This window comes from Solea solea, chromosome 10 (genome assembly GCF_958295425.1).
Source record: "Solea solea chromosome 10, fSolSol10.1, whole genome shotgun sequence".
NCBI classification, from domain to species: Eukaryota; Metazoa; Chordata; class Actinopteri; order Pleuronectiformes; family Soleidae; genus Solea; species Solea solea.
The window spans coordinates 4,943,579-4,969,349 of record NC_081143.1 but is presented as its reverse complement, the minus strand read 5'-3'; the positions used below and the strand labels follow the sequence as shown (position 1 = coordinate 4,969,349).

The 25,771-nt window shown below is 39.2% G+C and overlaps 2 protein-coding genes across 3 annotated transcripts in view; both read left to right on the top strand.

Moving 5' to 3' along the window:
- The window catches only part of tbck (TBC1 domain containing kinase), a 32,782-nt gene extending 13,493 nt beyond the window's left edge, over positions 1-19,289 (top strand). For both annotated transcript variants that reach the window (XM_058639875.1, XM_058639874.1), the window contains exons 22-26: positions 1,524-1,685; positions 8,511-8,683; positions 12,236-12,399; positions 14,056-14,215; positions 18,615-19,289. In XM_058639875.1, the coding sequence (XP_058495858.1) occupies positions 1,524-1,685; positions 8,511-8,683; positions 12,236-12,399; positions 14,056-14,215; positions 18,615-18,725 (770 nt within the window). In that variant the 3' untranslated portion in view covers positions 18,726-19,289. The remainder of the gene's footprint in view (positions 1-1,523; positions 1,686-8,510; positions 8,684-12,235; positions 12,400-14,055; positions 14,216-18,614) is intronic.
- Positions 19,290-19,603: 314 nt separating this feature from the next.
- On the top strand, positions 19,604-25,208 carry LOC131466564 (polyunsaturated fatty acid lipoxygenase ALOX15B-like). Its single transcript, XM_058639876.1, has 15 exons — positions 19,604-19,705; positions 19,874-20,051; positions 20,186-20,390; positions 20,545-20,626; positions 21,141-21,263; positions 21,348-21,448; positions 21,623-21,783; positions 21,909-22,052; positions 22,268-22,471; positions 23,019-23,105; positions 23,218-23,390; positions 23,650-23,771; positions 23,862-23,962; positions 24,254-24,424; positions 24,517-25,208. The coding sequence occupies exons 2-15, from the start codon at positions 19,899-19,901 to the stop codon at positions 24,694-24,696; spliced, it is 2,007 nt and encodes a 668-aa protein (XP_058495859.1). The 5' UTR covers positions 19,604-19,705; positions 19,874-19,898; the 3' UTR covers positions 24,697-25,208.
- The last annotated feature ends 563 nt before the right edge of the window (positions 25,209-25,771 follow it).

Below are 25,771 nucleotides of genomic sequence, written 5' to 3'. Positions count from 1 at the left end.
TTTATGTTGTCATTTTACTTTGGTCAACTTTGTACTTAAAGTGAATGATCTGAAAGTATATTTTACCACTGTTGAAAACCAGCAGGCTAATGAAGGTTTGTTTTCAGGGTTCATTTCAGGGTTGTCTTAGCTCTCATATAATGTAGAGCACCTGTCATTGTCATTGTCATTGTCATTGATAGGACATTACTTTTTTCTTTTTAGGTAGGTACACATCTGTTTCAAGTGTCACTTGTCTTTGACTAAACAGCTGTAAACTCTACACTGTAAAGCAGGTGCAGGGTGTTTTTTTTGGCTTCTAAAAACATGTAGAATCCCTTCACGTGCTGTGCCATGTTAGAGGTACACAGAGATTTTGTTTTGGCAGGTTCTCGGTGTGCAGTTTGTCAGCTGATGGCAGCGTTACGCTTTTATCTATCCACCGAGAGCAGTTGGAGCTCTGAATTACGAGCATATTAAAAGGGGTCACAGATCATTTTAACAAATTAAATTTTACGCAATTAACCTCTGCGCCTTCTAGGCACGGCTCCATCATACAGTCCAACTGTTTGAATAACTTTTTGCCTTGTTGATTTAATTTTGCAGATCTACAACAGACATTTACAGTTAGAGCGTATGTGATGTTTTTTTTTTTTAACTGTTTTCAAATTACTCTCTACTCTACACGTCGAGGTTATCTGAACCCCACACTGTGCACATCATATTGGGGTACAGTGTTTGAGTTTTAACCCCTTTCCCTTCCCCTGAGGCATTGAGAGGACGTGCATCCCTCTGACTGCTAATGTTTCCAATCCAATATGAGTCAAGGTTGGAGGGTCATTTTCCATTCACACATAGACACTTACACGCACAGCCTGTCACTCACATGCACTGGTCTTACTGCCGCAGACTGCTAATGTGGTGCGGACCCTCCGAGGCACTTTGTCACCACTCTTGCTCTCTCAGCCCGTGTCAGGGCAGCCACACCCCACCCACGCACGCCACATCTCCTGGCAAGCATCCATGTTGGACAGTAGTGATTACATTTCATAAATCAGTAAAAGGAGGAAACATTACATTTTCAAATACTGAATGTGAAAACATAAAGTGCAGTGGGATGTATTATCAGGATGAGGTTTTATGTGGCTCTAAATAACCCGTGCAGGCTTCTTTGCTGTAAAGCTTCTCGGCCCCCAGATGTTCTTCCTGTCATATCTCTACAACGACACCCACCTAAAAACATTTTCCCAGCTGCCTCCCTTACATCAAATATCCCTCCAGGCAACCTCGCCAATGCACAATTTTGCTTAGTGGGCTTACCATTTCAAAGCCATAGCGCCATGTTAAGTAAATGCGCCATGCACATGCAAATTATAATCATTATGTACAAGCTGATGCCCCATTTGCCACTGTGTGCACGTTGGATGTTATATTCCTGCTTGCAGGATCCTGTCCTACATGCCTTGGGGATTTGCCTTTCCCTCGTTTTCAGTTAAATTGTGAAATCCTCTCTTGTTGTTTTCGTCCCTGTACCTGTCATGTAGACGTCTTTCCGCTGCACAAGATCTTTCACCTGTGGGACACGCTGCTGCTGGGTAACTCCTCTTTCCCCTTCTGTATTGGTGTGGCTATATTGCAGCAACTCAGGGATCGTCTCTTGGCTAATGGCTTCAATGAGTGCATCCTGCTCTTCTCTGACCTGCCAGGTGAGAATTAACTGGTGTATACATGTTTGTTTGTCTCTATTTCCAGGTCTATTGTGTACTCAAGTTAGGCCAAGTGTTACTCACTAATTAATAACAGGGCTATTTACTTTGTGCTTGATTTTATCGGTAATCGCTCAGTGGTTATAAACAAGTTGAAACCACTACAAAATAACTCATTTGAAGGTTGTCCATTTTTACCAAAGGCACACAGTGCTTCATAGTGATAATGAGGATGAATGAATGCAGACATACTCTACTTCCTTCCCTGCTTTGCATCCATCAGTCAACTACTGCACCTCAGTGTTTCCATGACTTATCCTAATTTCAGAGCGTTAAATATTTAGCTTTGATGGTAGTATGGCCACTCTAGCATGATATCTTGGCATGATATATGTCATGAAAACAAATTAATTTCAGGATTAGCATGGGAATTAAGGACTACAACCAAATGTCTGGCGTATACTGTACTGTAGGTGGGGTGGCAAATACTGAAATTAAGCCTCTTAACTCAGCAGTATGGTTGTTAATCCCTGAAGGTTTCAGTGCATTACAAGCAAAAACAGCATTTCAGCTTCATGTTTTAAATAATACACAGGAGGAGGGTCGTCCAAAGAGAGGAATCATTTAGAGGGTTGATTCTAATCATACAGAGTTGGTGGCACATATTTCTTAAGTACTTGTAATGGACAGTCTCCTGGACCAGATGTTTTCATGGTAGAGACACACACTGACACCTTCGCTGGTGGGTTTTGCTGTTTTTATCGACTGCGTACGTCACACAGAGTGAAGGCTTCTAACAGTGGCTCTTAATACGTGCCCACTTTACAGCTTCAGTTCACAAAGTGATTACTCCAGCAAAGTATTTGTGACATAAACTCTGAGAACAGCATTCATAATGTATGCCTTTGCCTGAAGGATAGCTCACACAATTTCTTTTACAACTCTATTTCCAAAAACTGCTTAGCCTTCTTTTTTTTTTAACCTGAAAGCCAGGATGACATTGGGATTTTAAAACCAACATAGACAGGGATGATTTGTCTAAAAGGGATGCTGGAGGACTCTGCAAATGAAGGCCAGCAGCCTCCTCTCCTGCCTTAAGTCAATGTTGCCATACTTCACTGTGTTTTACTGCCAAAGTCCAACAGATTCATGTGATTGAGGTGGAAGGGAAAAGCCAGAGCCAGTTTGCCTTATAAAGGTAAAATATGCTGGCCTAGAGCTGCAGTAAGCTCAATCTCTATGTTTATATTTATATTTATTTATATATTTACTATATTAGGAAGGAATTCTGGACAACAGTGGCCCCAAACAGGGTTTGTTTACTCAATCTTCCAGCCATGTTCTGGTCCACACTCAAAATAGTTTGATATGACTTGTTGCAGACACAGACGGCTAAACCCAATTCAACACAGCATTTATCACTTTTGCTGGACAGCAGTGGAGTGGAGTAACACTCTTACTACTGAATGCTTATTAGTGTGGAGTGTTAAGTGTTTTATTTACTTTTTTCTGATAGCTGTGCTGGTGATTTGGGGTCTGCCTGTGGGTTTGTCCATCACCTTGATTCAGATTGTGTTATCTCAACAACCAGTGTCATGGGTTTCTTACAGACCTTAAGGATTTGACGCGATAAACTGTACTTGGTTTGCTAGCTGTCAGCGTTTATGCATGGCAATACAGACATGCTAGTTAACATAATTAATGCAATATATGCACAATAATGTAAATATTGAATTAGAAAACATTTGATATATTTAATGCATATAATAGGAGTCTCTAATATTGCTGCTAGCAAGGTGTTGGCTACCAATGTATCTATAACTCCCCCTGGCACATGCACACACACATAAAGTACATAGACTGTGAGTTATGGCAAATTTTTTAATTTGTGGCCAGCACCTGCTCCTTCCTGCCATAAGACGTGCAGAATTGATGTCCTCATACGACTGAGGCTCGCATTCATTTGTTTCACAGTAGACTCCACATGCTCCACATGCTTGTAAATACAGGAGCTGCACGTGTCAGGCCCCTCCAAAAAAATATTACCCAATTCTGGCTGGACAGAAGAAAATGAGTCTCCTGCTAACTCAGGCAGAGAGCAAGACTCAAAAATACTGTATGGTGGATTTTAACATGAATGCTGTTTTTAAACTTTTACAAACCCTTTTCACATTTTGACAAGTGTTATTGATAATATTAATATCCCTTCAGTTCATGAAAGTCAGGTAAGTGTGACAGAGCTACAGCGTGCACCTTGAAACTGTGGAAGCCAAATTGAAGTCAGCCATGATCAGTTTGTTTATTTACATCTGTTCTTTTCCTAATATGACCCGCCAAAATATCTGCCATGAAAAAGCTGCACATGGAAGAAGTTAATATTTAAAGATCGGCAAACATTGGCACTGTATCGAAGTTACTCACTATTTATTTGTTGCTATTTTAAACCTAGCAATCATGTAGTATTTTTCGTCTCTGTAATGTGTCTTTTCCTACTGAATCTTGTATCTAATTGTGTCCGTATAAAGGACCTTGATTGACATGTTTTTCTTTTAATATCAGGTTTAGAGAGACAGATGAACATTGCTTAAGTAGGCTTGACATTTAGTGGTTGAATTAAAAGAAGACAGTTTGCTCTGTTTCTATTCCTATCTGCAACTGTTGGAGTAAAATTTAACGGTCAAGATAACATCACAGGACAGTGGCTCTTAAATGATTTAGACACAGTCCTCTCTTTCTAGGCTCTAAATTGGACCAGTGACAATAATTCTCAGTGACAAGCCTATTACACATAACACTGTGAACTTCATAGTTGCCAATATGCTGACAGAGGAGAGTGGGTTAGATTTAAGGAAAGTGATACAGACTTTGAGGTCATGTTCAGCCACTGGTTCCTAAAATGTCAATATGTCAGTTGAGTAATAAATGGCATACTGTAAGTCATCGACCTGCTCTTCACAAAAAATGTTCCTATAGCTCCTCTTGACCCTCATGGTAACACAGTGGACTACATCACCCCTGAATTGTTTTCAATTAAGGTTTTTTATATATATATATATATATATATATATATATATATACATATATATATATATATCAAAGTAAAAGTACATTAAATGTAAAATTTGTTTGGTAAGACCTGTACTGCAAGATTTTTCCTTCGAGCCAACAATATGTCTCAGCCTGCCGTTTATTGGCAATTAATCTTATTTTGTGGTTCTCATTTGCTTAGGCTGGTAGCCTTGGGCAATCTATAACTTTCTCTTGTTTGGAGACTTCATTGATTCACAATGGACCAGAGAGGCTCTGCGGCTGACAGGAACCGTGTGTTTACTGATGATGCAGCAGCATTTGCCTTCACGGGACATTAGCGTCTGTCTAAATGAGCAGAGCTGGGCACAGAACTGATGAGCTCTGGTTATAGACATTTAGTTCTGAGAAAAATAACCATGGGCTGTTGAGAGTGCTCATGGCTCCACTGCATCTGGGGACACATTTAGACACTGGCAGAAGGAGAAGTAGAACATTGCTGTTGAGAGTTCAGGGCTCTACATTAACAATCTAAAGATATGGTGAAGAGCGCATGGTGCAAGTGCATTTATGATATGTCTGAATCCAATTTTATAGAATGAAAGGTTGTTATGCTGAGTGTTACGGTTCTAAATAGACTTAATTAGCCTCTAAAATAATTATGGGTATGATTTGACCATACAATGTAATACGTTAATCAGAGTGCTCTCTCCCATTGCCTTTAGAAATCAGGTGTCCTTGCAACTTAGCTTACAGTTTTAGCGGGTAGTGAGTGCTTTTCTGAAAACCATTTCCATTTGCACACAGGTGAACCATCAGGCTGAGTGTATGCATGTTGTGCTTCAGTCAATGGGGGCTTATTACCATCACAATATTATGCCACTGACTTCAGACCTGGTTTACCCAAGCACAAATTATTTTTGCTGCTTTTCCTTGGCTGCAGTGTGCCTGATTACACCTAAGTTTTATACCAACCAACCTCACACTACATACTCGCAAGTACTTTTGTGTCTGTAGTTATGGCAATCATCATCTTTTTTGATGATTTTGGAATTGAAATCTGTCCCTAAGAGATCCAATCAGAAGCTGGCTGTGTTAAATGTGACTGTTCACACCCAGCACATCCTGGATTGTCTCCTGTGATCACATGTGATCAGATGTGGCTTCACCACTGCTGTATTCATATTCACACTGACACCTTGCTAGAATAGAATTATGTTTTTAACAAGTTTGACTGCATAAATATGTCTGATGTCAATGTGTGTGTTTATGTTCTTGTCTGCGTGTCTTGTTGCGAGAGACAGGTAGAGGAAGAGAAAAAAAGAGTCTGTTGGAGCTGAGTGAAGTAAAGCTGTAGCATCAAATCATGAAACACCAATACAAAGAAGTTCAATATACATGTATTTCAATATAATATTTATGTTTTGCACGTTCACTTTGGGAAATAACACATGATTTAATTGAAATGTAGGATTCAGGATGCAGTGGATGTACTTAGTGCTGTCTGCATGTGATGGGATCACTCAGGACGAATGTTAATAACCTTGTATATATTCAGAATGGGGTCTTAAACTGTCCCTCATTGCTCTTGAACTTGCTGGTTCTGATTCTGGCTATTTGAGTTGCAGACTATCATCAAGTCATACTCTTCTCAGCAATGTTTCTACCCACTCTCCAGACTTGAGGTCTCTCCATACTATCTGCGTTGTTAAAAAACAAGGAGGGTCATTGTTGGTCCGACATTCCTTATGTACCTGATCTAAGACCTATGTTTCACTGTGAGATGGTGGAAAAATGAGAGCGCCAAGCGTTTACTGATGACTGAAAGTAGTGTAAAAAAAATGCAGTAATAATTGTAACCAAGTATGTAAGTTCATCCCTTAAAGTCATACAAGGACATTATCCATCCAAGTATCATTAGAACAAAGACAGAACCACTAGAATGCTATCTTACCATGATCAGTTTATTGAAATAGAATACAACAAAGGCATGTGTCATCATAATGTGATTAGGGGTATATTTTATTGTCATCACTATGTATGATTAATGGATGAATGAATACATCCCTGCACAGTAGATAGTCACTGTCCACTCTCATCACCCCATAATGTAATCTCTGATCGTGGGTTAACAAATAAAACAATTGCGAAGGAGAAAGAATGGAATTATCACAACTACTGTACTGGCCTTGTACTTTGTGTTCCTTAATTCATGGTGTGTTTGTTATACAATAACTGGTTGGAACATTATTGTACAAACTTAAATTTTCTCACTGAATTCTTTCATCTCTCTTATTGCCATCCCCCGCTTCCCTTGCACCACAGTTCAATTCCACGAAGCGCAAGCGTTTATCTTAACTAATCATGCTATTCTACTGTTTGTTGCAAGAAGTGACAGCCTGCAATCAATGCCTCTGTATAATTACTAAAATGTAATTTTGTCTGACTAAAAAGAAAAATTACTCCGTAACAGAATTGGCTTCTGTGAATGCCCAGCTGAGCCCTAGGCTTGTTAGAGCCCATATCAATCTCCCCATCCTCCTCCCTGTCTCTCTTAGCAGAAGGAGTGATTGCATGTAGAATTTGTCACCCTCGGGAGGCAAATGTGTTTCCCCTGAACTGCCAATGAGCCACTCAATAAGAAATTTCAGGCCACCAGTGGGTTTTTCACTAGAATGAACCTTGTAACTGAGTCTGTGCAGGTCCTAGCCCATGAGAGCTGACAACCCTCCCCCAAACGTGATGCCACTGTGACTAAGAAGAGGGAAAACATACATTTTCTATAATATCTTTATAGTCTGGCCCAGGTGCAGGTCATACCAAAGAGTGCTCATTAGCCAGGCTTGCTGAAGAACCCCTAATTCCCAATTCTTTGGCCAATCCACTGAGTTCCTGTTCTCTAATCCCCTCTGTTCTCTGTGTGAGGTGCAGGAGATGGCTGGATACCACGGAAGAGGAGAAATCTTGCCTTCTAATAAAATCTTATTTTGAGACCAGAGCTCAGATGAGGAACAGCAGCCAAATGATAGCCACTTATTATCAAAGAGCTGCTGTCGCTGCTGGATGACTACTTAAGATTATTAATGGCAGCAAAATGCCAAGGTCAAGCTTCTTATTTCTACAACTAATCCCATAACACATTTACATAATCTCCTTTTCTTTTATGACTGAATCAAAGGAAAGATTCTCATATTGTTAACTATCTTTGTTCATTCACCTTTGTCTAAATTATATTATCCTTGATGATACCTTAACTTTTTTTTATTTGGTGCTGCTGTCAAGACAAAACATTTATTCATTCTTTATTCAATTACCTGGGGGCCAAAAAGTGTCAAGTCAGGTCAGTAGCAAGTGCACAGGCTACTGTTTGCGCTCTCTCTGTCTCTCAGTCCCTCTTCCCTGTACACCTCGCTGGCAGCTGCACCTTAGGAGGAGGTTGTGAGCCAGTTTTCATTAATAAGTCTGCCCCAAAAAAATGTAATTGCAATAATTACTGACGTGAACTCTTTTGGAGAATTTGGATTGTGATAACCTTTTTTCGCCTCATCATCCAGCCCGAGAGGATTCCCCAGGTAAAGAGGTTAATTGTCGTGGGGACAAACATTTCTCAACGTGCTATTGCAAGGAAATAATTATATATTCATAAATATTCTGGTGGATCACTAGAAATGCTTTGAGTGGGTGTAGGTTAATGTTACCTGACTTATCAAACCTGGACCACAAAAATGTCTCTCTGGTTGGGAGCGGCTCCACCACTGACAATTTTGTGCTTTTCTGCTTTTGCTTGTTCTTATGCAGAAATTGACATTGAGCGCTGTGTCCATGAGTCCATCAACCTTTTCTGCTGGACACCAAAGAGTGCTACGTACCGGCAACACGCTCAGCCACCAAAGGCCGCAGGTGACAATGGCTTTGGGAAAACTGCAACATACTACTCGTCAGACTATCAGGACATGCCCAAGACAGACCTGGTGAGTTTGACTTATCACACACATTGACAGTAAGTTGTAAACATTAAACAAGTCATTGTGTCTTATGAAACTGACAACAGAGGTGTTATTAAAAATCCAAAATTCCAAGACTTTATCCTGTGTTAGAAACTGGTCAGAGTTGCTGCTTCCACCCTCACAATGATTTGCATAATGTGACTCATAACAGCGCACATTACACGTACACATCAACAACACCTGCTCTTTTCACTAGTCGACGCCTGATTCAAGAGCAGCCTCTTAAGCTGAGTTAATCTTTCATGTTAGAATGAGGTAATTTAAGAAGTTGCATTTGCCTTTGTTTAGTTTTTGTGGCACAGCCCTGTTCACCTTTCACAACTGAATGCATTGTGTGCAGAAAGCTCACAAACAGCATTGTCATAGTACTTCAATTCGAAAAACTATCTACTGTGAATAATTAATAATTATAGAGTTAATTGCATTGGTTTGAATAGTTGACTTATGGTGTTGTTGTTGTAGAAATAGTATTTTATTTCTGTACAAATTCTGTCTGTTGTTCCAAATCAGCTTGTAGATCATATTCCAGGTTAGTAATATTTGATGTGTCCTCTCTTTTTGAGCTACATGGAAAAGTATACTTTAATCAGATATGTTTATATATATCAGATTTTTCGGATGTTTTGGCTGATTAGGAGTTAAATCAGCAGTCAGGCTTTGGGGGGCAGGGAGAACTGTGGTTCAGAGGGTGGCAGTTAACCTCTTGGTACAGCCTGGTGTACAGCGAGGAGAGTTGTGTGGGATAGACTGTCTCATTTCACACGGCACATGACTTCCATCTCCTTCTGAGTGAGCAGTCGACGGAGTAATCTCCTTTGCAGGCTACGCACTTGGGAGGATCCAGCCCCAGGATTGAGACACAGCAGTCGTGTTCAATGCCAGGAAACATTTCCTGGGGCGCTAGAAATAAAACGAGTTTGTGAGAAGGTTCCCTCCTACTTTTCAGAGTCAGGCTGATTAGAGGTGTGTGTGTGTGTGTGTGTTTGTTTGTGCGATTTAGTACTGAGACAGAATCATGTTTTTCCAAGTTTATTTTCATAGTATAATTTTACATGATATGATATTTTATATTTTGAGTTTTGTCTGGTTTGGTTTGCCCACTTTTACCTTCATGAAAAGGTCCAGTCCAATTAAGGTGGGACTAGAAGGGTTATCAGAGGCCTTTTGGGCATTGTGTGGGGGAGAGAGCTAACTGGGAGTCATATTTTGAGGTTGTTTATACTTTTTTACCTAGACCTTTGCTTTTTCATCAACCACAGCCTTTTTTGAATGAAACTTTTGTGTCTGAGCCCTTTTCCGCCAAAACACCTGCTGAATTATCGCAAATACTACAAACCACAGTCAAAGAAAAAAGGCTGGGATAATCTAAAAATAATCTAAAAAACACTTGTTTCCAGTACATGGTGATAAGTATGAGGAGAACTCTGTTTATCAGTGGCTTCAGTTTGTGCTCCTCCCTGTCAGGCTAGTGAAATGTGAAAGTGTGATTAAGCTGTTCTCGGCTGGCACTTACTGCTAATCATGACATTTAAGTCACTGTGTCATGAACTGTAAGCCCCAGACAATCATAGGCTGCACATTTTCCCCACTTTCTGTCAAAATATGTATGGATACTATGCTGTCTGTGTGTGTTGCCACTAATCTTTGCTAATCATGCCAAGTCAGTGAGGAGAGTGCGTAACTGTCAGACGCCGCCCTGTCGAGTCGTAAATTTACCGTTAAAAGGCATTATTTATTTCAATATTTCTGATTATTCGACACTCTGCTAGTTGTAAAAAGTCTGAGAGCAGTGAATGAAGGGCCTGCAGAAAGGTTGGAGAATATTCTGATACCATTATAATTCATAAGTTAAACCCATAGTAATATATTTTCACTCACATTAATAATAAAATCCCAAAAATACCCTCAGTTGTATTGAGATACTGTGCTATTTGGGAATTTTGATCTGTTAAGTAGTTCATTCTGCTTTAATTACATGTGCTTCTTTCTCCTGAAAGCAGTGTGCATGCAAACACAAATGATTGCATGTCAATAGTGCTAGTGTTATTATTTTTTTGTTAAAACTGTATTTAAACAGGCAAAAACCCATTGAGATTGAAATGACCTGGCCAAGAGGTCAGCAGCACATGTCATAATACATATTAAATTAGATCAGTACTTCTCAAATAGGGAGGCATTGGGAGGCAGGGCGGGACAACTCATACAGTTGTTTATACAGATAGATAAATAAATAAATATTATCAGGTTCTCAGTAGTATTTCAATTCGGGGGGGGGGGGGGGGGCAGCGTGAAAAGATGTCTGTCCTCTAGGGGGGGCATGACAGAAAATAATTGAGAACCACTGGATTACATACAGGTTAGAAGCAATGATTTTGACGAAAACTAATGTAACAGTTTAAAATGTTTGCATGACATTTAAAGTGCAGGAGTTGAGGTCACAGTGATCAATTGAAAACACAGGCACTGTTTACTGGTTCCTCTTTGTCTGTCTAATAAGATCGTTCAAGTTCAAAGTGAAATCAGATCATGCTTTTTCAGTCTGGAGAGTGTTCAGTGAGTAACATTTAGGAGATTGCTTTGGGTAGATACACTGCGAGGGCTGCAACTAATGATTATTTTAATAATCGATTAATTTGCTGTTTATTCTCTCGATTAATCGAGTAATTGTTTGGTCCATAAAATGTTTTTCAAACCTGGAAACGATGATGTTCTTGAATGTCTTGTTCTGTCCATAAACCAAAATTGTTCAGTTTTAATGATTTTGTTGTTATATGGAGCAAAGAAACCAGAATATATTCACATTCAAGAAGCTGACAAATCAGAACACCTGTTTTAATAACCTGAAACCAATAGTTGACGATTAATTTGGTAATGGATTAATAATTGATTAATCAAATAATTGTTTCAGCTTTATCCACTATCCATAAGTATGTTTGTATAGTATATACTTACTTTAAAATAAAAACATCCTCTTAAACATTTTGTAATGGATGGAAACTGTTGGCCTCTAGAGTTTATTATTGTTATTATTATTATTATTAGTAGTAGTAGTAGTAGTAGTAGTATTAGTATTATTGTTTTTTTTATCATTTAAAAAGACTCCGGGGCATCTTGGACTCGCAGAGGTAGATAATAAATACTGCTTGCTCAGTATTACAGAGCAGGGTCCACGCCCCTGCAGCCATGCTTCTGGCTCTGTGCTTTAATGAACAGATTTTGCAGTGCAGGTGGAAACTGTGGCAGAGTATCATGTTCCGACTGCTTCTGCTGGTCATCTATGATGTTCTCTCTCTCTGTCAGCTGTAATATTTTTATGGTAATGTGCTGGATAACTCAAGTGTACTCTGAGTTAGTGAGAAACACTGTCCAAGGAATTTATCAAAAATAGAATTGATCACATAGATGGCATGCAGGCTTTATTAGTGTTCAAACCTGAGTAACGTACATATTTACATTCATTTTCTTCCAATAACCTGTACTGTTCTTTTCGTCTTTTTCATCTGTGTCTTCCTCTAGTCCCGAGAGCCTCTGGCGCTGTGTGACTTGAAGGCAGAAGTATCCCCCAGGATTTCAGCTGAGGACTTAATTGACCTATGTGAGCTGTCTTTGGGTGGAACCACCAAGCGGACCAAAGCCGGCAAGCCCAAAATTTTTGCAGCCGACATTCGCAGTGCAGAGGAGTATCCTTAACATTTCTGTGTAGCTGTGACATTTGCCTACCGGTCCCTCACCTCTTTCATGTAGTTGACATTCCTTTGTTTCAATGTGTGTATGCAGTATAATATAAGGTGGAGAGTCTCATATTTGAATGTGTTTGACCTCCAGAAGAAAAGGTTTTTCTGTAGCAGTGGGGAAAATGTTCTCTGCAGGGGGCCACACAGTTGGTGTAGTGGATAGCCTTTACAGCAAGAAGACCCAGGTTTGTGACTCGGTCGGAACAAAGGCCTTTCTGCATGGAGTTTGCATGTTCTCCCCTTGTGTGTGTGGGTTTTCTCCGGGTTTTCCAGTTTCCTCCCACAGTCCAAAAACATGCAATATGGGGATTAGGTAAATTGGACACTCTAAATAGGTGTGATTGTATGTGAATGGTTGTTTTTCTACGTATGTGGCCCTGCGATGGACTGGAGATCTGTCCAGGGTGTACCCCGCCTATCGCCCTGTTAGCTGAGATTGGCACAGCGCCCCCCTGCGACCCTCATGTGGAGGCTAAAGTGGGAGAAGATGGATCGATGGATGTTTTCTGCAGGATACCAACCACAGGACCATGAATGGTCTTATGGTTTTATGCATACATACACATTAATGCATCTGCCATGAAAATATACTCCCTGCAATGTCTACTGCTTGCCACATTTAAGAACATTAAATTAACATTAGGAGATAACATTGGACAGCTTTTTGTTTTAATTACCATGGCTATAATGGCCTTTGCAGGGCCCTTGAAGAAATGAAGATCACCCTTCAGCTCACTGGTGGAATGGCACTTGCCTGAGAGGTTAAACAGCCATTAATCAATAAGGATTAGTGGATAGACTGAGGATTTTGAAATGGTAGTTCTTTTGGCCAAATTCCTACACTAGAGCCTCCTCCATACATAAAGGCTCCTCAGGCCAACTGACATGGATAAAAGAGATTTGAGCACTTCCACAGGATTTGGTAACCCTTGTTGAATTTTACTGTGATCTTAGTTAAAGCTCTGTTGTGGGTTTCTGTGGTTACAAAGGGTGGATTAAATCAAGGCCTTAGTGGGGCTAATCAGGATAATCTGAATGTGAGTCCGTTCAGTCGCCTGACTGGATATTCTCTTCTGTCAAATTAGAGGCATGTGCCACTTGAGGTTCCACGGCCAAATTTAGAACAATAAGCTTTATCAGCTATTGTATTCTGCTTTATGTAACATCCTGACTCCTTATGTTGTTACGCCAGCTGGTTTGTTTTGAGTGAACCAAGGGATGTGTTCAATAATTTCCTTTCCTTTCCTTTTTTTTTGCTGTTTCCTTTATCTCCTCTGGCTTTTATTCTCTTTTCTCCATCCCTCCTCTCAGTTTAACAGGTTACATTTTCCAACGCTGTTATTTTCTAACTTGTCTTACATGCTTATTGTTTTGGATGTCAGTCTGATAAGCAGTATAACAAGCACTCTAATTAGGGTATTATGAATCGAACTGAATACACTCGCTCTATAACTATTAGAACAATGTCATCCAAGCGTACTGTGGTACCTGTGAAATTAAATGTGCAACTGCATTAAAAACACAAGGTGTAAATTATTGTTTCACGAGCTGACAGGCCATTGTGCCTTTTCAAACTGCGCTCCTTAATCCCACTGCCTCCAGCTTCAGCAGAGGCCATATTTCTGGCAGCATCAACATTCCCTCCAGCACAGTCTTCAACCCTGATGGTGAACTGGTGCAGTGTCCTGCTACAGGAATCCTGCAGAACTACAGGGGGCGTGTCATTGTGGTCATCAGCCACACCATGAAGAGTGCGGCCATGGTGAGAGAGCAGCCACACATACACACGGATGCACCTGTGTTTCAGCGCAAACAGCATTTAGACTCTGAATAAGATTGTACAATGCCATGACTGAAATAACGGCATCATTTGCTTAACCAAATTTTGCATTGTCTTGCCAGTTTTAATCTCTAATCAGAATCAGTTTTATTGCCAAGGACACACAAGGAGTTTGCGTTTGTATTTAGGTGCATAACAGACAATTAATCAAGATGATTAGATTCAAGAAGCAGCACGAGGATCAATAAGATCCAAAAAGCAAGAAAAACAATGAGTAAATGAGACAATACAATATAAAAATTTTAATTTGATATTTCTCCATATTCTGCAACCAGTGTTGTTTTTCTAAGTATGTTAAGGATGTCATTGTTTTTGGTTCTAAATGCTATTTTCAAATTCATAATCAGTTCATAATCAATCACTCAAGTTTAAGTTCAGGAAATGTTTGTAGTTTATTATTAGTTTATTATTTTTGTTCTGTCAAAAAGACACAACCAAGGCCCACTTCATAGTTACTGTCTTTTGCTGTATCCTAATGTGATCATATAGTTCTACAACTTCAGATGGAGCTGAGTGCATTTTCCAGCTTGACCCAACTAGAGTTTGTAATTTGCCCTGTCTTTTGCTTATTTATTCATCTATTCCAGGGGTGGCCAACCACACATTTGTTATGGTGTTACTGCAAAGAGCCACATCATACACACAGGCACACATAAACATCCCCCCATCCCTTCCTCTCACTCTCTCTCTGTCTCTCTCTCTCTCTCCCTCATACACACAGACACAAACCTCTGCTCACTGTAAATGTCACACACCAACTACATGACAGAAAGGCTATTTATTTAGTCATTCCAGACCATTTTATAGACTGATTCTCAGCTTTAATAACAATTTTGTTTGAGTATGTTGGACCATATTTATAAAAATTATATTTCAAATTCTGAACCCAAACACAGCTTCTTCTTTTTTTTTTATTTAATTCAAACTGGAATCCACTTACTGCAAACCTCTTCCTGGTATTGTAAAAGCCCCTGTGGCACTTTTAGTTTACTGCAGTTTTATTGTTGAATTTGTAGCCTTGCTAGTGGCACTGCCTTAGGGGTGGCAGTGTCCTTTATTAGTTGGTCTATCACTGGTTCAGTCTGAACTAGTGCAATTTTTATTGTACACAGATGATGAATCCTACAGAGTGTGGCAGTCCCTTCAACCCTATTGTCGTATTGTGTTTATGATCAGATACCAACATGGTAAACATATCCACTTATCACGCTTGGTATGTTATCACTCTAAGAATGTCATTATGCAGTTTTCAAAAAGCACCACAGTACACACACACATACATGTATGCACTTACCCCCACATTCACATCTACCTTTTATACTGTAATGTGGTATTTGGAAGATTTTTAGAATTTAATAGCATTCAAATCTGAACACGGCCAAATCACAAATCCCGAAGCCTCATAATGGGTGTAAAGTGAATTCTGTATTTTATCTTTGTTACTTCAGCATAACAAAACATACATTATTAAGAATTCTTTTGTTCCCTTTTTGGAATAAATGAGCAAAACTATTGCCTAAAGCAACATCCCAATTTAGAAAAGATGTCCACCTTTCATATGTTGAAAAGTTAAAGAGCAAAAATTAGTTTGACTTCTTATATTTATTGAGAAGCAACGGCGAGATCTCAAGGCGTGAATTTTTTGCAAAAGCAAAATAAACATGAAATGAAACAGTGGACTTTAAAGCTAAACCCCAGTAATTCATCAGACATTTAATTTTTGGGTCAAAAATTAAATGTCAGGACAAGAACTTGCAGTTTGTATTTCTGTGCACTGCACTGATGGCATTATCAGTTGCTCTAGGGCAAATCAATGAGACCACTCCATGTGTGGTGAAGCCTTACGTTAAACCTTTAACATTTAAAACCCTATTGGCATTCAGAAGCAACACTGATCCCTCATGCTCTAGATTTATGTGGACATTTTAGCCATTTGAGTCAGAATTGGTTTTTAATCTGTTCTCCAAAGCAACTGGTTTTGAATTGTTGTTTTGCAATTAAATGGAATAAATGAATGAATCGGTAATTTAATTTTGCATTTCAGCTATTGCACTTTTTTTCTACCATTGTTTTACTTAGCAAATCAATTCAACTGTGAAGATTAGATTAAATTAATCATTTGACTGTTTCAACATTTTAGAATGAAAATACTTAATTCATTAATAAAAGTCACTTTTCCATGACTGGTCATTAAGTCATGTAGTAGATGATATAACTCTTACACCCCCTCATCTTCCAATAATAATAATGATGATACAGTATGAGACCCAATATTTAGAGAGTGTTTTGTGACTGCGTGGCTAAAATTACAATTTAACAATTTATATTACCATATTTCACTGAATGAATTAGTTTTATCCAAGATTAAATCCAAACTCTTGGCCACAGTATACTCTCTACATTTGCTTAAGTAGATTTACAGTCACTGGTGCAACCACAGCATCTAAGCACAGATGTAGGTTATACTGTCTAATGTTTATTTTTTGTTTGGGAATTATTTAATCAACCGCAAGAGCACAAAAAATAGGTTAGATTACGTTAGGTTAGTCAACAGGTCGTGATGTTGCATCTCTACATTAAGAAGTTGGTGTTTTGCAACAACGGACCCACCCTCCGCTGTAAGGACATTTGATATCAACTGTTCACAGTCAGTGTGACAGACACTGCCAGTAAATATACAGGATTTGTATCTACATTTCTGAAAAACTGCTATCTCGTGATAACAGCAGCTCTTCAGAAATGTACAGTTATGTTAGGTCAAAGACTGCTGGAGCCATGTTCATTTCTGAGGTGTGTAATAATTAGCTCTCTCTTCTTCCTCACAGTTAATCTCAAAGTTTTGAACAGACTAAATTTCCCTTATACGATCAAGTTAATCAACAATATTGCAGTGGAAAACTTCATACTAAAGCCACTCAAAGTTAGCTGTAGGCAAGTACATACGTGCTTGACTCATAGGCACTGTTTCAATTCCTCAAATCACCAAAGGCAAGCAATAGTCATGTAAAGGGTTTGAACATTTATTTCCACTTGCCGTACATCCAGGTTACACTTCCATCCACATATATCCAAGCCTCTCTCAGATCAACAACACATAGACATAGTCCTTTGATGTTCCAAGTTGTAATAATCGATTCATCAACATTCATGTAGTGAATCACAAATAATAAAAGTAGCCTAATAACACAAAGAGACTCTCTGATGGCACAGGGGACACTTTGGTACCCAGATATTATCTGGCCAACCTGGGAAACATGGCAGGGGTTTTTTCTTCTGTTTCAGTGATGGAAGTTGCATTTGAAAATGAATGGTCCACAAGTAGGAGCACCACGGCTGTAACTGCACTTTAGTCCTTCACTTTACTCCACTTTCCTCTGCCTGAGTTTTGGCCTTGGTGAAGCTCCTTCATCTCACCCAACTGACAACTGGTTGTGATGTCACCCATAAGTATCTGAACTCCTGATTTCAAGCTATTTAGATCCGCCACCTTTCATTCCGCAAATGGACGTTCACAGATGTAACCTGCAACAACAGGCTCTTACTAGACAGAACCAGCTGTCAATCACACTGGTGTCAACTCATATATGACGTATTGTATCATCAACTTTACTCTTAACAAGAACATCCATCCATTTTCTACCACTTAATCCTCCACATGAGGGTTGTGGGGGCTGCTCCAATTTACCTAATCTCCATATTGCATGTTTTTGGACTGTGGGAGGAACACGACAAGAACACAATAAACAAAATAACACAATGTTCTATTGAAGAACACCTGAAACTAGTGATGGGGCTAATTTTCCATTATAAGGAGCTCTTCTTGCAACCCAAAGGAGTCACCTCCTAGTGGCCATCCAATGTATTAGTTTTGCCTGGTTTGCTTCAGGAGGAAACCTGAACTTCTCCGGGCAACCGAATAACAGTTTAGCATCTTTACTGCGTATTGTTTTAGTGTAATGTGTTTCATTTTTGTTGTGACGGACTCTTGGGAAGGTGATGAATTATTTTGAAGGTTACTGTTCTTCTCTCTGTATTTAGTGGAATTGCAGGACTACACTGCATTGTGACGAAACAAAGCACTGGATGTTGGTTACACAATGAGGTCTCTCATCAGCAGCGAGTCCAAATAAAACGTTAGGTTAGAAAGCATCACCCACATATATATATATATTCCCTTTACCTCATCAACTTTTACATTGTACATATTTCCTAATTGCTTATTCTTGTGTGGAAAAAAACGTCTTGTAATGCAACTGCAGGGGTTTAGGTGTCTTCACTTGTGGGTCCCACATAATATTGCTCTTCTCTAATTGTCTTTCAGTTCGCTGCTCATCTGGTCAAGGTAAACTTCCCACGGGTTTGTATCTTGGATGGAGGGATCAACAAGCTGAAGCCCACTGGACTCCTGACTGTCCCCTCCCCTCAGATTTGACTCCAAACAAAGGGAACGATGGGGAGGACTGTATATTGCATTTTGAGAGAAAAATAAAAAAAATATATGTCATCTTTGTATTTAGATTTTTTTACACTTAATAATTAAATGGGAAAAAGGACTAACTGGAATGAAATAATATGAATGAATAATGTTTCATTTTTAATGTGTTATTTTGTTACTGGATTGTCATGTCATGTATTGTAATAGCTTTGCACTGATCTAAACAAAAGACCAGGAATGGTTTGCAACAGGATGAGTTTGCAGTGAAAATCTTTGGTCTGTTCTGTAGAAGCAGTGTATTTTCCTGGCAACTCAACTCATTATGTTATCTCATTTATTGTGTTATGTGTTAACACAAGTCTTGCTTGGTTCAGGAGCTTAAACTTCTTCATTTAGTATGAAGATTCGTAGAAGGTCCTGTTTGTAAACAGTTACAGCTTTGCTCATCTGTGTGCTTATTTGAACCTGTTTTAATGTCAAATCATCAACGAGACATTCTGATGTACATATACATGTGGCAAACGAATCAAACTGCAAAAAAATAAAAGCTCAGTTAAATTATGTGAAATCTCACAATGACTTTACACATGCCTGAAAACATATTATTGTGTCTTAAGTACAACATTTTGCTCGTCTTTGTTGTTGGATCCGTGAAGTGTTAGGATAACACAGTCCAAGTTTCAGCCACCTGGCCCAAGGCACAGTGAAAATGTGCCTCCTCATGGCATGATGGTGTTTGAAGTGGGTAAACTTGTTGCATCATATTTTTAGAATTAAATCCACCAAAACAGCTTAAAATGTTATCTGCTGCTTCCAGATTTCAAGAGTCAGATACAGTTACAAGTAACTAACTGTACAAAAGTACAAAAACAAGTCACACCCACAGAACAGACGGTATAAAAAGAAGGAGTCATCAGGGATTTTCATCAAGCACCTTGATCTTCTCAGCAGAAAACTTCTTCATCTTCATACCAAAGGTAAGAGAGTTTATCTATGAAATCATTTAAGTTAGCTGTAACTGGACAGTAAAAAAAAGAATGGATTACTTTTACTATATTTTTACAATTGTGTGCACCTGGGTTCAGCTAGTCGCAGTGAATGTAATTATTGCTGAGTGATTATTTTGTACTCTTTCCTTTTTTCAGGTTTCTTAATTTTGCCTTAGTGAAAATGGCAAAATATGAAGTGAAAGTGTTCACTGGGAGTTCTGTATATGCTCCCACCTTTAACGATGTCTACATTAAGCTGGTGGGCACACAAGGAGAGAGCAAACGCTCTTGGCTCAAAAGCCTATTGTCTTCTGTAAACGTCATGGGAAGCAAGGTAAGTTTGGGATAAAGCACCTTTAATAAACAACAACAACATATTTTTTTCATGCTCAGTAACTTGGTTATGAATACCACTCAATCTCAATCTCATTGATAAATGTTTTCAAACTATTTCTGTCATTACTCCAGGTGAACACTCTAGACGTCCACTGCCCTACATCCCTTGGAGAATTGATTCTGATAGAAATAGACAAAAAGCCTCAACGAATCTTCCCAGAAGACGATTGGTTCCCTGCTAAGGCAGAAGTGAAATCCCCTGAGGGAAACACCTACTTCTTTCCCATCTACCGCTGGATTGATGACAGTGAGGTGCACCGCTTCAGAGTGGGAAAAGGTATGGACATTTGCTTCTCCTGCATTTTCTATGCTTTAAACTTTCCAAGGAAGACAACAGAACGATGGTTATTGCAGGCTAGACTGAAAGGAGGCCTGAACAAAGTCATGCCAACATAAAAAAATGTATGTGGTTCTTGTTTTTGTTTTTTAAGCTCTGTTGGGCTATGAAGAGATCCATTCTCTTGGCAAGTACGACAGGCAGCAGGAGCTCAAGATCCGAGCAGAAGAATATTGGTGAGGGACCAACATTTGTACCAGTTTTAACTTTAAACTTACCTTGGGAACTATTCCGAGGGTCCGTACTGAATTAGATAAAAAAGGCATTTAAATATGCAGCTCCCTCTACATGGAGCAAACTACAAAATTGTTTGAAACTGAAGGAAATGCTCTTCTTCAACTCTTTAGTATTGTTGAATGATTTGCCTAAATGCCCTTTGTATATTTTATTAATTTTATATTGTATTGAGTATGCTGTATGATTGAATTTGTGGTAAAATTGTAATATCAGTTTTTTAATTTTATCTTTGCACCTCTGTTACAAGACCCAGTAATTCACCGGGGACAACCTTTAACTTTAGCTGTTAACGGTCACAAAAAGGAAGTAAATGCAGCGTCTTTGCAAACGTATGTGGAGCTTTGGGCCCCCCAGCAGGGTCTGTGCCCTCTGGTGGGGAAACCTCTACTCTAAACAAAGCACTCTGCTGTCTACAACGTTTCTCATGACTCTGTTCCTCTCTATTTTCACCAGCTGGGACAGTTTTGAAGATGGACTTCCTTACTGCATTAAGGCAGATTCCACTGATTCCTTGCCTTCTGAAGTTCAGTTCTCCTTCACCAAGGACTCAGAGTTTAAATTAACTGCAGCCTATGGGTAATTTATATTGATTCAACTATCAATTTATCTGCTCATCAAAATAATTTAAGATATCTTAATAAAGGTACTCTGCTTTCATAGACAGGCTCAGCTGAAGTTGAGCCAACTGGTCTATTGCCGTGAAAAGTGGACTTGTTTTGATGACATCCATCGGATAATCAGCAATGCAACTGAAATATCAGGTACTGCATTATCCTGGCACTAGCTTGATGGAGTACTCGTTATGCAAATGTCTTAAAAAACCTTAAAAACATTATTATTATCGTTATCCTACACTCAATCCCTGTGTCCGCACACCTTTAGTGCTGCCTGCTGTGCCCTATGTTATCAGTGAAGTTCACTTCTGCTTTTTCCAGAATATGTGCAGAAACACTGGAAGGAGGACACGTTCTTTGGCTACCAGTATCTAAATGGTGTCAACCCCATGTTGATCAGACGCTGCAGAGTCCTGCCTGATAACTTTCCTGTCCCTGAAGCCATGGACTTTGGCGAGGGTAGCTTGGCAGAACAAATGAAGGTGAAAATATCAATACATACAAATGAACATTTCCTTTTTGTCCCACAATTGCATGGGACATTTTGATTGTTTCATATACGCACTGTCATTTATATTTTCTTTATTCTTGATAAAATGACAAACAGAAAGGCAATATATACCTGTGTGACTACAAGCGTTTGGACGGCGTGAAAGCAAGAATGATTGATGGGGAACAGCAGTACTTGATGGCTCCCCTCGTCCTCCTCTTCAAAAGACAGGATGACACGTTGGTGCCCATCGCTATTCAGGTGAGACGGGCACTTGTATACAGTATCATTGATTATGAAGATGTATGTTGGAGTATTGACATGCGTAGCTATCTTTCAAATGAGCTGCTTAAACAGGAAACATTTGCAAGTAACGTGTGTATGGTGTGTGTTCAAGACGTGTCTGGTTCACCGAGTTCTTCTTCTTGGTATTGTATTGATTGGATTAATATGTATCTCATTATCTTGTCCTGTAGCTGAAGCAGACGCCAGGAGAGGACAATCCAATCTTTTATCCTTCTGATTCTGAGTACGACTGGTTACTGGCCAAGACTTTTGTGAGAAGTGCCGAGTTCACTGAGCATCAACTCAACACTCACCTGCTGCGCACTCACCTGCTGGCTGAGGTTTTTGCAGTGTCACTTCTGCGCAACATGCCAATGGTGCATCCACTGTACAAGGTGACATAACAAACTGAAGCTAATGACCCAAACTGTTTTAATGGGAAGTTTTTCACACAGCACAATGTTATACATATATATATACATATATACACTGAGATTTCTGACTGTATTAACCCTTACTGCGCTCAATGCACAGATCTGTGCCACAGGTGCACGCTTGATAAATTGCCATGGGAATAATACAAAACTCCTTATATGGACATCCTGGGTGTTTATAGTTATAGTACTAGCGATAATTGTGCAGAAGACCCAAAATAGACCGTTTTTTTTGAACTGTGACATAATTCCAAATGTCACAAATTCAATCAGATTCCAAGAAGTTTGAGTACATTTTTGCTCAGGTGTGTTTATAGTTTATAGAGTTGGTGCAAAAGGAAACAACATATAATTTCATCAGATAAGACACACTCTGTATTGCACATATGTTCGTATAGCCTCTGTATATAGATTTTAACATAGTTATTGTAAAAAGCAGCATAAATGCTCTGTGTTCTGAGGGAGAACAAATAACAATGTTACTAACTGAGTTCCTGGTTTCACTCAGCTCCTCGTGCCTTACACTCGCTACACCATGCATATCAACCTGCTAGCTCGGAAACTTCTCATTTCTAAGGAGGGAGTTTTCACAAAGGTATGAATAGATGACCACTCTCTGTCGACTATTACCAACAAAATGTTTTTCAATTTTCATTCTAATCAATACTGTTTGTCTTTCTTTATATTCCTTTCATATGCTCACTCAGTACGCAGCCTCTGGTTGCAAGGAGACTAAGAAGACGATCCTGAGTAGATCACTGACCTCAGTGACCTACAGCTCCCTCTGTATACCAGATGACATTGCTGAGCGTGGACTGGGAGACATTCCAAACTTCTACTACAGGGATGACGGACTCCAGCTCTGGGATATCATCTTCAGGTATTATACACAGCTTTCAACACAGCTGCCTTTGTTCTTTTCAGCAATTCCTGTGTCCAGATTTAAGACATTTCTGAGGAGCTCACATGCTTGTTTTAGGTATTCTGTCCACAATCTATAGGTAAAAACACTTTACCAAACTGTAGCATTTGTTTTCTTATGCGAAGGGAAAAATTATTTGATAACCTCATCAGGAAATCACTCACAACTACAATGTCTATAAAATGTGTTTTACAGTTCTTTGACATGCTTGTTAAAGGTTTGTGAAAGGAGTTCTCAGCTCCTACTACAAGGATGATGCTGCGGTCCAGAAAGACTCAGAGCTGCAGAAGTGGATTGGAGACATTTTTAAATATGGGTTCCTTTCTCAGGCAAGCTCAGGTGAGGATACATTGATATGTGCAGATTTACATATTTGTATTCTTGTACATCAACCATTAATCAGACTTGAATCTGTTATGTAATTCCCAGGAATCCCACGTCAATTTGATGCAGTGGACGACCTCGTCAAGTTTGTCACCATGGTGATGTTTACTTGCTCATGCCAGCATGGGGCTGTGAACACTGGACAGGTGATTCCCTTTATTATACCTGAATGATCAGTGTTGCACTTTATTGATTCTTTAACAGAGCCACACAATCGATAACAACAGCCACACTCAACAGTAGCAGTTCTTGACGTTGAACTTAAACACACAAATTCTATCATGGTCATAAGGAAAATGCAGTAAGCTTGGTCAATCCAGGAAGCATCTGAAGAGCACAGCCACCAGTGCCAAATCTAACTGTATTCAGTCATTGCAATATATAGTTTAATTGTGATGAGAGTGTTCCTGACTGAATTAGTGTTTTTTTTTTTGTAGTACGACTATGGGGCCTGGATGCCCAACAGTCCCACCTCCCTGCAACTTCCTCCACCAACCACAAAGGGTACAACCAGTGAGGCCACTCTGCTGGAAACATTGCCTGATGTCAACACCACAGTTCATGGCATGGCGGTCATGTGGCTACTCAGTCAGCAGTCTAGTGACTTTGTAAGTATCCAGACTCTGTATTAACCAAAGTAACTTATGACATTACATAACTGTTTGTGGAATTAAACATAATATATATTTTTTTTTTTCAGGTCCCACTGGGTCAGTACCCACAAGAACATTTCTTTGAAGAGACTCCCTGCAAACTGATAACGGAATTCCAGGGAGAACTTAAGAAATTAAGTGCAGCCATTGAGGTCAGAAACCAGAGTCTGGATGTCAAATACACATACTTGGACCCAGCTAAGTTAGAAAATAGTGTTGCCATTTGAGTGACTTGCTCAGCATTTGCTCAAATTCACCATCATGATTAAAACAGGGGAGAGGGTAAAGAGTGCATGTGCTATTTTTAAGTAACAATAGAGTACAACGAAACTACTACATTCGTTGAATAATATGGTGACAAATGAGTGGGCATTTTATGAAAACAATATTAATATTAAGCTTTGATGCTGCTTCATTATTATTCCGGCAAGCTGTACTCTAAGAGGCTCTAACCGTTCATAATAATAGTTTAAAACACTTTAACACAGATCCTATTGATCCTCAGTGTCACTATTCTGACTTAGGAAAATTGATATATTGACAATATTTTTTCTGGATCAAAACAAATGTGTAATTGAAACAACTATTGCAGCATGTGTGAATTGTATGTAACAAAGGAGTTATGCACATTTGTATCCTGTGTGTGTGGTTTTAATGCTTTAGGGATGAAAACATGGTTGATCTTCTGTTTTTGTTTTGTTAATCACAACAAAGCCTTAATAAAGAGAATGCAAAGCAAGTTTGATGTGGTATGTTCTTCCTAAACAACATTGTTTTTTATTTTACATAACATGTTGTGTGCTGTGATGTGTGATGGAACAATCAATGCATTCTCTACGTGGTATTTAATTCTAGATTGACCTCATTTCTGTTCACTGTTACCACACCAGTGTAAACTGTCATTAGTTTTCCTCTCTATAGAGCAGAGGTGTCAAACTGGCGGCCCCCCAATCGATTACATGCCGCCCACCACTTAATATCATATCATGATGAAAACATGGTCCACAAAGTCTGCGAGAGAGTATAATACTAGATATCTATGCCAGCAATATTTGTATAATAACTCACATTATTAACATTAAATTACACACATGTGTTTTGGTGTTTTATTACGTGTTTTAGATTTATTCCTCTGATTTTACTATCACTAGATTTATTTCATTGTGAAGTAGGCATCGTTCCATATCAAAACAAGCACTTGTTTTAAGCAATTCTGAGTGAATAGTTGACTTGACGCTCATTGGCCCCCAGGTCATTTGAGTTTGACACCCCTGCTTTAGAGCGACTGGATATGTCTACAAA

Bases quoted from the DNA above. Each gene is read 5' to 3' on its own strand.
- LOC131466564 (XM_058639876.1), top strand. From the start codon at position 19,899: ATGGCAAAATATGAAGTGAAAGTGTTCACTGGGAGTTCTGTATATGCT. The intron at 20,391-20,544 runs GTATGGACATTT...TTGTTTTTTAAG, and splicing joins CCGCTTCAGAGTGGGAAAAG to CTCTGTTGGGCTATGAAGAG. The intron at 23,106-23,217 runs GTATGAATAGAT...ATGCTCACTCAG, and splicing joins AGGAGGGAGTTTTCACAAAG to TACGCAGCCTCTGGTTGCAA.